Source organism: Aspergillus vadensis (assembly GCF_003184925.1).
Source record: "Aspergillus vadensis CBS 113365 unplaced genomic scaffold BO88scaffold_24, whole genome shotgun sequence".
NCBI classification, from domain to species: domain Eukaryota; kingdom Fungi; phylum Ascomycota; class Eurotiomycetes; order Eurotiales; family Aspergillaceae; genus Aspergillus; species Aspergillus vadensis.
The window spans coordinates 627,076-639,571 of record NW_020292062.1 but is presented as its reverse complement, the minus strand read 5'-3'; the positions used below and the strand labels follow the sequence as shown (position 1 = coordinate 639,571).

General features: G+C 48.9%; 4 protein-coding genes across 4 annotated transcripts; 1 reads left to right on the top strand and 3 right to left on the bottom strand.

Annotated features, from left to right (window-relative positions):
- Nucleotides 1–41: 41 nt before the first annotated feature.
- BO88DRAFT_470972 (uncharacterized protein) lies at nucleotides 42–804 on the bottom strand (the record flags this gene model as incomplete). The annotated part of the gene is made up of 2 exons (XM_025711683.1): nucleotides 42–429; nucleotides 477–804. The coding sequence occupies 2 exons, from the start codon at nucleotides 802–804 to the stop codon at nucleotides 197–199; spliced, it is 561 nt and encodes a 186-aa protein (XP_025559574.1). The 3' UTR covers nucleotides 42–196.
- A 735-nt stretch (nucleotides 805–1,539) lies between these two features.
- On the bottom strand, nucleotides 1,540–2,514 carry BO88DRAFT_428596 (dynamin family protein; the record flags this gene model as incomplete). Its single annotated transcript, XM_025709092.1, has 4 exons — nucleotides 1,540–1,619; nucleotides 1,641–2,361; nucleotides 2,389–2,463; nucleotides 2,494–2,514. The coding sequence occupies 4 exons, from the start codon at nucleotides 2,512–2,514 to the stop codon at nucleotides 1,540–1,542; spliced, it is 897 nt and encodes a 298-aa protein (XP_025559573.1).
- Nucleotides 2,515–6,393: 3,879 nt separating this feature from the next.
- On the top strand, nucleotides 6,394–6,800 carry BO88DRAFT_490571 (uncharacterized protein; the record flags this gene model as incomplete). The annotated part of the gene is made up of 2 exons (XM_025712792.1): nucleotides 6,394–6,628; nucleotides 6,691–6,800. 2 exons carry the CDS (start codon nucleotides 6,394–6,396, stop codon nucleotides 6,798–6,800), a joined length of 345 nt encoding a protein of 114 aa, XP_025559572.1.
- Nucleotides 6,801–7,455: 655 nt separating this feature from the next.
- Nucleotides 7,456–10,043, bottom strand: BO88DRAFT_470967 (acetyl-CoA synthetase-like protein; the record flags this gene model as incomplete). Its single annotated transcript, XM_025711682.1, has 4 exons — nucleotides 7,456–8,559; nucleotides 8,591–9,173; nucleotides 9,264–9,550; nucleotides 9,618–10,043. 4 exons carry the CDS (start codon nucleotides 10,041–10,043, stop codon nucleotides 7,456–7,458), a joined length of 2,400 nt encoding a protein of 799 aa, XP_025559571.1.
- Nucleotides 10,044–12,496: the final 2,453 nt, after the last annotated feature.

Sequence of the window (12,496 nt, the reverse complement as noted above, 5' to 3'; positions counted from 1 at the left end):
TATTCCTGATTCAAGGAGTGAATCTACAGTATATACAAATATTAATGCCAACGATCGGAGATAGCCCGGGCTATACACTATCCAAGTTATGGTACATGATCAGAAATCCGGCAATACTTGAGAGTAACCACTTCAATTGACCTTGTTCGCATTCAGAATCATTAGCAAGCTTTGATTTTCAGTTGCTCGGTATATATTACTGATGGCTATTATCTGGGATGAAGATTTTGGAGAACAGGCTGGGTTGGTCCGGTGGTGGCACCTTCGGTTTCTCCCCGCCCTGTTCATAAATCTCAGCAGTTTGGGGCAGTCTCACCCTGGGCTTCTTGGTCACAAAGTCAAGGTTGGTTGACAAAGTCTCCTTGAGTGGTTTTTTGGCACTTAGTAAGGGCGAATTTTCGAAGCCCTTCGAAGACGGGGTTTGCGGGGCTGTTATACAGATGAGCGAGGTCCCAGCTGGTAATAAGATGACTTACTCGTGAAATCAAAGACACTTGGGGTTAGGTCTCCGGGAAAGGGCTTGGTAGTTTGTGATTTAAGAGTTTTCGCTTCTTGCGGACTTCGAAATAGTGACGACTGAGTCGTCGATTTTGCCCCTGTGACTGGCGGGCGATTGTCCTGAAAGCCAATTTGTGGTTTTTCCAGCTTTTTAATTGAGGGTGGGCCACTCAATGAAGGCTTTTGGATGTTGAAGGTCTTGAGAGTGCGAAGACCAGCCTGCAATTTCTCGACTTCAGTGGCCAAACGGTCTCGCTCGTCGCTGGTAAAGGATGGCTCGGGAGGTTGATTCGCGCACCTGGTCATCGTGCATATTTTATGTTACCTGGCTAGTCAGAATCCGCTGTAGAGGGTCAAGAAGACAATTTTCGATGCCCAGAGTTGCGACGTTGTCGACGAAGGTCAATAGAGCAGTCTGCGAGAGAGGAATTAGCATCCGCCATGTTCTTTTCTAAAGCTACATCTTCTGCGTTTCCGTTCTTACATCATAATATCCTTGCATTCTTCGATTGCTTTTATCGGAAATAGGGCTTCCCCGTCGGGCTTATAACTATTACTAGATTTGAGCGTTGTGTTCAACGAAGATAGATGTCGTTCGCTTCGCGCCTTTTGTATCTGTGTGAGGAAGCTCTTGCTCATGGGCAGCGGGTGGCCCCGTTTCGTGTATGCAGTCAGCTCATTGAGCTTGGCCAGCAGGTTTTGCCTCAGCTTGTCCAATACAGCTCAATAATCTGTCCACCCAGCAAGGAGAACGTATGATCGTCGGCTGTGTGCTGCATCACAAGTAACGCAAAAGACCGCACTGACTCCCAGGTCTTCATGAGAGGCTTTTTGGCAAGTTCTTCTCACGGGAGGGACTGTCCGCGAAACAGGCTACCAACGAGGAGCTGGTTGGCGCTGCCTGGCAACTCAATCCCTCTGTTTTTCCGAGCCTCTTCGGCGACTTCCTCTTCCAGACTTTTCCAAAGGACAAAATGTGGTAATTTTCCAGATAAGTAAGGATTTTTAAAGCAGAGTGGTGTGCCTTTTCTTTAATGTCGGCTAAGAGCCCGGGGAGGTTACGACGAATTTGGATGAACAAAATACTGCTGAGGCGCCGCCGGAGACTCTCGATTCCGACACTGTTCCTGGATAGAGATGACCATCGGCCTTGGTTGATAATCCCTTCTCTCTTGCATTGCGGGCGTCATCCGGGATGTCCAGTGGTTCAAAGGAGCGATTGCGCAAGATGTGCCATCCTAACTGCAATTGAATCTTTTCATTAGAGACAAAATGGGGATACGTCTTCTCCTCCTCCGAGTCGGGTTCAAGAGTATCCGGTTGCGTGATGATCCCGAGCGTGCGCTCCCGCTTTGAATCAAACCGTTCAGCGATGTTCAGAACCTCCTGGAGATGGCAGTCGGCCTTTGCGCTGATGACCGCAAGAATGATGCTTCTTCTATTCTTCATATACTTCTCGGTCAAGGTTCGAACAACCCTGATTCCTTGCAAGCTTTGGTCCTGGCTCACAGAGTAATAAAGGCCAGGCAAGTCCACCAAGGTCAATTCCGGCTGATCAGGTCCCAGAATCTCGACCTTGAGAACATAATCACTAAATCTAGAATGGGCTGTTTTATTTACGCCCATATGGGCTTTGGCCATCTCGATGACAGTTGGTAAGTCATGATCGGCTGGGGACAGCTCCCGTGCGAACGCCTGCAGAATTGCTCGTTCTCGTGCATCCTTACGCGATGGCCCCGATTCAATGGAGGTCTTAATTGTGGGTGTTGGGCTCCGGCGCAGGATGACTTCGGTCGCGAATCTCGTACAGATGTTGCTTTTCGCTGGGAATTTAACTTTGGAGATAGCTTCAAGGATGGAACTCTTCCCACTTGACTAATTACCGCAGACCACCAGCTGAGGAAGTTCCACGAGACTGCCCACTCCAATCGCTCGTAACTCGTCGATGCCATCTAGCAACTTAAACTGTTTTCGTTACAGCTGATGCAACGCCACTTTCGCGGGGGTGCTAGACATGCCGATGTAGCTTTGTTTAAGTCAGATAATGGGACATGGAGTATTGCGACTAAAGTGAGGTATTACTTCTGTTGCGGCAGGTGATCATAATAAAGAGGCGATGCCGCCCTTAGGGACAATATTTATCTATTCTAACCGCCCATGTCCCTTGAAATCGAGCATTTATCTGGTACATCGACCTTGCATTCGTGTCTGTAACTTGATGGGTAGCTGGGCAATCTGTCTGGTCGGCCGGTCGAACACCTCGGTGCTAATGAGGGTTCGGTGGCTTAGGCGTAGCCAATTGCTATGTTCCAGAGAAAAGCATGGCCTCTGTCTACATATTCAAGTGAGGCGGAAAGAGCACTTGTTGCGCATTGGAAGTGAAAACATTAAGTGGCAATTATAATCTTGTGTTGCTTCGCATCCCCCTTTTTTATGTCCACGGAAGCACTGCAAAGATCATATGGCTTGCCCAGTAGCCGCATTGTATCCCTGCATCAACAAAGGGGAAGCTGGTCCCGAGTCAGAAGCACCATTAGCTTCCCCCACTTGGGTCCTTGATCGGCTGAATCAACCTATCACGAGGTCTAAGGCTGCCCGCTAACGTCTACGAGGTTTTGCGGGGGCCTTTACCTTTGCCCCAAGTTGTTGACACTAGCAAATGCACTGTCTCCTGTGGGGAATATTCTTTCATCTATTCTGCTGATAGGCATGAACCAATGCTTTTGATAGTCCTGGTCAGCGCGTCGACATCTTCTACTAGGTATATTGTCACCGAATACGGGTATCTACAGCACTAATCGGCCGGATGCTGGTTTTGACAAGGAGATTACCTACTTCTAGTTGCTACCGCAAACCTAGAAATCTAGATCTGTCGCAGATATTGACACCGGGGATGCTATCGGCGGGTGGCGGCAGAAGTGAGCTCCACCTTTTCGGGCGGTTTATGTACTTAGGTGCACATGTGTGGGCACGTTCTTGCCTAGAACCGATGGAATATTCCAGCTATTGTATAACCTGTATTGACTCATACATGGAACACTACTATTCAGAGAGGGGTTAAGAGAATGACTTGTGATCGTGTTAGCAATGGAATTAAACAGACCGTGTATCCAGACACGGCATTTGGCAGTGATTATATATATCTACACCATTGAAGTTATACTTTACGGAATGATGTGAATACACTGTGAAGATCAGACTTCTGGTAGTACTCAGAGTATCATTGAGGTAATTATTCCCGTAGAACTAGTGGCAGTAAGTGATGATTGGTTGTTTTGTTTCCTGAGCATGGTCACCTTGTAGGACTCACGAACACTAAGTAGCGTTTGTAACTTCGTGCTCGTGAATAGCAGACAAGCGGTGGGAGTCAGGATTGGAGCCTTCTTGTGGGACAGACGACTAAATATCCTGCTAGAACTAAATCTACAATAGTCATGGGTCTCTGATCATGTTTAGACATCCCATGTTCCAAGTAACTATTACTATGTTCAATTGGAAGCTTCTGTCCTGAGAATCCAGCCGAGGCATTCTGCGTAGGATATAGCTCATCATGTCCATATTTATATTTTACCTAAATACATAGTAGGGAGATTCCAATCGTAATGTTTGTCGTGACCCTTCCCTCCCGCCACCACCTACGAATTGAATACTTTGCATCTTGCGCAATGTCAAGTGCATTGTTGAGGGAAGCGGAGGATGACGGCGGAGTGGATCCGCGTCCAGTTGTTGGGAAGAATGTTCGGTGGAGCCCACCAGCCGCGGCAGAAGGCAGTAGAAGGCGCAGAACTCCCGGGCGGGTTGCCCGCGGCGAGGCAAGCGATTATTATTGACACGAGTAATGCATCCTTGCCGACCGGCGGGCCGCGTCGGAGCCCTGCGCGATGAGGCAAAGGTCTAGAGCATCCCTTCGAAGGTCTAGAATTGCCTTAAGGGATAAATTTATCAGGTGTCATTGTGTTTTGGGGGTCCGATCGGAGGTCGATGGGAAGAATGATCATCTCGCGGAGCAATTGATCGGACATCCAGGAGTTACGCCGTTACGCCAGGCGAAATGGCTTCTTTACGACTTCTTTCCCCTTCTCTATGATCGGGATGAAGAGCAGGCTCGTCCCGCTGCAGATAGTAAGTAGTATGCGATCGAACGACATCTACGGAGGATAACGCGGGTTGCTCGGCGACTTTTTATACTCTAAAGCTGTCTGCGAGTCCGACGCTGCGGGATCTTGCCTGGATGTTGCCCTAAATTCGTTGCATGCAGCTCCGAACTTGTCAAGGTCCTCTATAAGTGTGCTGGCAGTAGGATGTGTTTCCGTATCTGAGTCTCTTTCTTCCGGCTGATCCCGTCTCCGTCCATTGCCAGTCTGTGATGTTATATTGGATGGTTGACGAGAGTTGCGAATATCGCCTCTCCGCTAGTCCATCGACCAACCTCTGGATCCCTAGGAGATATTTGCACAACCCATTTCGATAAATGAAGCTGGCTGGGAGGGATTTTCATCCAGGTCATTCCGAGGCGACATGGTTGTCCTGGTATAGTGTGGCGATTGTAAACTGGCCACTGCCTTGGCGTTGTCGGTGTGACGCGGTTTGCTCCGTGTCCATCCCCATCTTCTACCGAATACCTGCGACGTGATGTGATGGGATGGATTGAGAATCATGTTGTTGAGGTTGCACTGCTGACTGCTTGGTGTGAGTTCTCTGGCGTTGTGAGGGTCCAACATATTATCCACATCATCACCCCAGTGATAATCTTCGCCTGCATCGTGCCCCTCAGCCCTGCCACACTGTTCTATTCTTATCGATATCCTGCATTCCAGCTATTCTTAGCACAGTGCATCCCACTGGGTATTGACAGGTTGCTGAGTGCATCGGCAATGAATGGTGACAGATGTGATGCGGTGTTCAGCTGCACCAGCCAGCACATCCTGACTGACTGCCGCTTGGAATAGAAACATCAGTCGGACAGCCTTTCCAACACTTCACTGCGGTCGCATTCGAGCAATATTCATAACAATACAACAACTTCTCTCGTGTTCCCAATAAAGAAGCCAGGAGGCTTTTATTGCCGATAAATTGCCCTGTCCTCAATTATCCGATTTGATCCGGTGATCCGGCTCGTCCACCTGCCGCGAAGGATGAACAGGATTCACCAGGGCCACTCCATCCCACTGTGGCTCCATGATCGCCATCCCCACCCGGCCTGGAAAACCCCAAATGATGGACGTGGCGCATCCGAGACATGCATGCAGTGAGCCGTCTCTGTACCCAGCCCCCCGTTCAGCCCCCAAAGCTCCCAGCCTCAGCGGCGCCTAGCCCCCGCCTTCGATCGATTGATTGTAACCTGGGCCGGCAGTGGACTCTCACTCAAGGCGGGAACTGAGGCAAAAAGAAGAAGAGTGAATGAAGTGAATAACAGAGACAATCATACTAGTAAATGCATCTTCTAAGAACCCCAAAGGGCAAAGGAGACAAAAGGCAAAGCTTGGAAAGACGGTGAGAGAATTCGCCGCTGTTAAGGTTGCAATGGCATCATGGGAGGGTCCAACTCGGCTGACGGACGGCATCACTTTTGGTCTTGAATGGCAGGGATCGCCGAGGCAAGGCGCCGATCTTTGCCCCCGCGGATGCGCGAAATCCCCAATTGACGAAAGTCTAGGCTAGAACTAGTAGCCGGTAGTGGTTGTTGCGGGGAGACCGATAACTGGCCATTCACGCTGACTGACAGTCGGTTGTCTATAAAAAGAGGGCATGTACCTGCTACATTGCTCTCTATTATCAACAACCTCTACTCTTCTAAACCTAAAAATTCATATAAGCTCACAATATTTACGACTCATACCATCCTACAACATTGAGAAAATAATCCACATCTCCAATCCTATTTCAACAGCCAAAATGCAATTCACTCTGCTCCTCTCCGCTCTGATGGCCATGGTCATCTCAACCTTGGCCCTCCCTACTGGCGACACTCGTCTCGCTCAACTTCGCCTGTTCGGCGAACCCGGCTGCTACGATGAAAACATGGGCGAACTGGGCATTTACCGATCGGCTCTCAACCAATGCAAAACCTTCCCCGGCAACCAAACCATCGAGTCTGTTAGCTTCGAATACAATGTCGCCGGCTGTGGTGGTAAGCTTCTCTCCTTTGCTAAAATTATATATTTTCGCGCTCCCTGCTAACTCTGCATACAGTGCAAATCTTCACCGAAGACGATTGCTCCGCCGGTCAGCACAACGTCACCCTGGGACAATGCCTCCAGGGCGACGCCGAATATGTCAGCTACAAGTTGGTGTGCAACTAAGGGATTTACTTCATGATATTTTCTACGATAATGTCGATGCTATTTGAGTGGATGGTGCATAATGAATGATGGAACAATGTATAGAGGGAGGAATGGCCACTTTCCCACGCAGTCTCCGGGAAAATAATAATCCTGTGTCTATACGGCCAAATGATGACGATGGATGATGGGACTTTATGACATGTTACGGTCGCGAATACTGTACCTAATATCTACCGACTATACGGATAATATACAGTCATGCTTTAATGCAATTGTATCATGTGTGTAATAGACGCAGTTCGGAAACCCCCCCAAATCCGTATAAATTCTACGGGGCGCTCGTGATAACACCACGACAACAACATACTATCTGTAATAAACTTTTTAGTACTTGTTACTTTGCACGTACCAGATTATAACGTGCCTTGGCCGCGAAGAACCTCGTCGACGTTGATCATTATGTTGAAATTACTAGCTCAATGACTAGGTTTTGCCTTGACATCCAGAAACTTCGATCCCTAAAACCAACATAACATCCACTGCCTCACCATACAGCTATCTCGAAAGCCTCAAATACGCTTAGCGTAGAAGAGGAGAAGATAAAGGTGCTTCCGGATACTGCGCGAATCGTTGTCCTGTTCTCAGAAGCATTGAAGCGAACAGGGAAGCCCTCTCATTGTTTATCACGTTGCTCGAAGTCAGTACCTGTATTCTCCAGGTCCGGTCGCCGGCGAATGAACGGACATACAGCCAGCCGGTTGGTCGTATGGACCTGTGCATCAATTGGAGAGTGCAATGTATGTGTGTCCTTCAATGAGAAGGAGAAGCTACCGCTTGTAGAGACATGATTCAATCCGCGGGGAAAGTCACTACCACTCGGCCAGTCAGTACAGTTATCGATGATGTCGGGAAGTTCGAGATGGCAGTGTCGGGAAATGGTAGTATAATTGTCATATACACTCTGGCAAAGATCACTGACTGTCCAAGTCTGCCGCAGTTGCACTTGAATGGGACAGCGGTGTATACATGGTCCAACAATCCCCTCCACTCCTTTGATGGGTAGGCCACGGGTGTTTAGCCCCAGCAGGAATGTTATATCTTCGGTATTGGCCATCTCTGCCAAGGTAAAAGCGAATGATGCCTTGACAAGCATCGCAAGGGTGATCCCAGGTGGCGGCGTGGGAATTTCACCAGCCACAATTGCTGTTACCTCTGCAGCGTTGTCCAATCCTGCAAGCGTTGGATTCGATAGAGTGGTCAGAGAAGCTCCTCGTATATAGTCCTTCCAGAATGTGAGCGAATCTGCCGAGCGAAGCTGTGCACGGCCATATACGTAGTCTGCAAAGGAAACTGCTATGATTGGCGAGAGCAGCTGACCACTGTAGCCTGTCTCCAAATCGGCGAACAGGAGAGGGAGCGAAGCCCCAACGTATTGAGCATGAAGCAGGCGTACAGTAAATGAGTGGTCTGTCTGTGACCGAAAAACAAGTCCGAACTCTGCAGGCAATTTGGTGGGGACAGGCGTAGTCCTGGGAAGAACCTCATCATGAAATTCACGGCTAAGCGAGCTGTAGGTGAACGGAACATTGGGTTCCTTCAAGACAACTTGGACTGATTTGTCCTTAAGACTGGTAAAGACAGTGCGTATGATACTGTGCTTTTGCATCATTGCAAGACAAGCGGTTCTCAACTGATTCACATTGATCCTACCATGGATATCGAGGTGCATGGAAACTCGGGTCCACCGACCAACGGAGGGGTGTGGCGACAGATAGTGCTGCCCAGGGAGTAAGCACCGCCCAACTGACCCGCATCGAGTCCATCGCGCTATTGAGTCCGTTCAAGCAGTCCTCCCTCGACGGGATGCAGATTGTAGCACCGACGGCCAAGGAACAGTGTACTTCCAGCAAGGACACCGCAAAGCCGTATGAGGCAAATTGCAATACCCTACTCTCGGCTGTAATTCCCAGCGCCCGTGACAGGTATTCCGCGTTTCCCAAAGCCCCATGGCACACAACGCAACCTTTGGGCCTTCCAATACTACCGGATGTGAATAACACATAAGCCATGGTGTCGGGGGTGATGTCTGGCCACCGGGCATCTGACCTGCCGGACGGTAGCCTCGATGTCGTTGTCGGGGATACGGTAACAACCACGCCAACGAGACTTGACAATATTGGTGCAACGTCCGGAGACGCTATCGCGACTGTAGCGTTTATCTGTCTGATGATGTCTTCCAGTCGGTTGGTGGGCCGGGTGGGATCAAGGGGCACAAAAGTGCCACCGGCCTTCATGATAGTAAATATTTCTGCCACAGTCATCCACTGAGGGCTGGTGATCATCACAGGGACCATTCGTTGTGGCCCAATACCCTCCAGGTCTTGAAGGTGGCTGGCCCACCGCGTTGTTAGAGAATCAAACTCTGAGTATTAGAGCACTCCATCCCGCGCACAAATGGCTGGGTGATGAGGACGCTCGCACGCGTGTTGGTGGACCAGCTCAATCAAAGCTGTCGCTGGACCCCGGCTATGCTTGCGGTTCCACTGTAGAACAAGGTCGTGGTTCGTTGCGCTGAACAGGGTGATGTCCATGATGCGTCTATTACTGTCGGTCAAGATTTCCCCAATGGTCTGCAAGACTGTAGACGAGATGTTTTCGGCGAGGCATGTTGAGAGAGTCGAACTTTTGTGGACTAGCGATAGTCTCTTCAAGACTGACACCTCGTCTACCTCACCGACCAATGCAACGTTATAGTTCCACTTCTCGGCCTATGGTTGTCCATTAGCGTCCAAGCCTTCCCGATCTGCTGCAATGTGGCCGTATCTCATGACTCACCTCTCTCAGTAATCCTGATCCGGAGATCTCTCGAATCAGGGCAGTGGCGGTGTTATGAGCTGGTGGGCACTCATCACAGAGATTCCCTAACTCTGTACCGAGATTTGATTTAAGAAGCTCCATCACTGGGGCATCAGGTAGTATATCTGACTGGATGACTCTTTCCGGGCCGGAGGCTAGGTGTGGAGGGCTATCGCAATAGTCCCGATAACCAATGCATATACGGTCATTTTCCAGAAATGGCCGCATGACGATCAGCCAGACAGTCCTAAGCAACAGCGAGATTGCAATCTCGGTGTCACGGCAGAACCGTGCAATGTCCGTAACTGGCAAAGGGAGAATATCTTGTACCATGACTGTGCATTCTGCCTCTACACCATCGTTCAGATTTGGGAAAATGCCCCCGATTTCTCCTTTGGCCTCCATTGTGGGTTCCATGCGGGGGGCTCAGAATATAACCTTGAAGGATTGAGTCCAGTCAGCTCACAATGTCAAGTCACCACTCAAAACCCCTCCTTGGGTGTGCTGGTATAATGCGCCGTATCCAGGTGAAGATCTCGTGGAGTCGTAACCTTCTGGAGATGGATACGAACTCGACCTTATACCCAGTTCTGACCGTGAGGAGCTCCCATTGCATGCTGAAACCGGGGCATATCTTCACGTCTTATCATACAGCCCGACGGATCTATCATATCACATGTTGTACACCACGCAGCTGCTGCTAATAGCACCACGCTGTGCCTTGTGTCTCGCATCTGACAGAAGCATTAAGCACGTTGCTTCGTTGGCGGGCACACCGCTATAACCTCGCTTTTACTCTACCTCTCGAGTAATTCTGGTATAATGGCCGTTGGGACACTCAATGATGGGGGAGGTAGTTTAACGGTGGATGCTGGTGGCCGGTTTGTCACCTCACTTCTGGCACTCCTGATCTCTACACCCATCCCTCTTGATGGTTCCAGGCTTCAACTTCATGATATAATTGATTTCCGGTTCTGGATAAGGGGCGTTATACTGAACTAATTAGAGCTTTGGTAGACAAAAACAATTCAATGAGGTGGCCTCTGGCCACGTGGTCACCGCCCTTCCTGTTGTCCACACCGCAAACCACCATGAACTTAAAGTTATGTCATACATCGTACGGATATATGTCGAAAACATTTAAATGCCTTATGAAATATGCCAGTTCCCTTTGAGTTTCTATCTTGATTGCCATCGGACAGCCAATGACAGGGAGCTGTCGAATATTCATGAATCACCACTTAACGTCAGCACCGTTCGGCCTTGGGGTCGGCCTTGTTACGTTTATGCTAGGGCCCAACATTGATTTCCGATAGATGTAATGCTGGGTGTTGATGGCAGCTCTATTCTCAATCGAGCTTGTCGATTCTTTGTACTTTCCATAGTCAACAGGGTCGACAGCAGACATCCGGATATCGAACGAACGGATTTCCAGGCCCGCAGATCAGTAAAGGCCCAATGGATCGGCTCTTTACATATAGTACTGCCTGACCATGAAGCTTCCCACTGCAATCATCTTCCCGGTATACATGTTCCATTGTAGTCTTGCATTTACTCCTAACCCAATCTCACAAACTGCCGGGAGCCTGACACTCTTTCGAACATCCTGACCACGTTCGAAGCAGGCGAAAAGCCTGTCGGTGTGCAAACAAGCGGTTTGGTTCACCTGAAGACGAAAACAACATTCAAAAATTTATCATCGAACCGAACGAAAGAGGGAAGGAAAGAAAGAAGTCATCTACTCACATCCCCACGCCCTATGGCAGGAGCTGCATCATGTTTGTAAGCGTTGAGTTGACGAACGCATGAAGAGAATTGATCGGAGCTAACAAATGGATATAGTACCCTCATGACTGCGTATTCAACGCACAAAAGCCAGGACGTCTGGTCCGGCACTGCGCACCCAAAATTCAAACGGCTTTGGTCGTGTCGGTGACCTCCTACAACTCACTTAAACTGATTCCACTTGCTACCTACACCCGTGAGTGCTTTTCGTTGCATGAATAGTACATCAGGTTGAACTCTGTGAGTCGCGATTTGCTTCTTTGCTTACTAAAACAGACCTGAAGAGTAATTTGACGCGTCGGTGCTGCTGTTGGGACACTCTATGCTGACTGGTCAGATCCTAATATCTGTCAGATTTGCGGTAGCAGGCTGACCATTTGGATGATCAGCGGTCGGATACATTTACTGACGCCGCAGACCCTGATTGGCGTCGAGATTTGCCATTTTAAGTTCTGCATATCCCATATAACTTACACGAGTTGTAAATCACAGTCCTTCATTTCAACTCAATGGTTTGATAGGACTTGGCCAGGCTTTTTCTTCCTCTTGGTCATCCAATCTAGGTCCCTTTGCCCTTCCAAAAGGCTACAGAGATCTCTGCATACATGTGCCCACTGGATAAAATTCTCAAGAACGTAGTATCTTTCGGGAAATATATTGTGAGTCATACCCATGCATTGATGATTAAATTGCTGCAAGCTTTGGACATTCAGGCTCCTCTTGCCCGAGGAATGTGTTTCGGAATTGATCGTTCAGAATAACAGGCGCTCTGACAGTCAAAGAATCTCTCAACCCTTTTCGGGGATTCGATTTCACCCCGGATTCTTCTGTTAAGTAAGACATATAAATTCTCTGTGGCGTCTGAAGATATATATTGTTTGAATATCATTAGTAGCTTCCAGTTGTTCGGTTGCGACTTCGCTTGGAATTGACGGTAAACTTTACACTTTTCAATCTCCGATACGATCAGACGCGGAAGATGTAGACTAATGTTTATTTACTGGTTTCTGGTGCCACAAAACCGTTCAGGAAACTTTCTTGGCCTGCTGATGTTTCTGTTGGCTGTGAGAGCG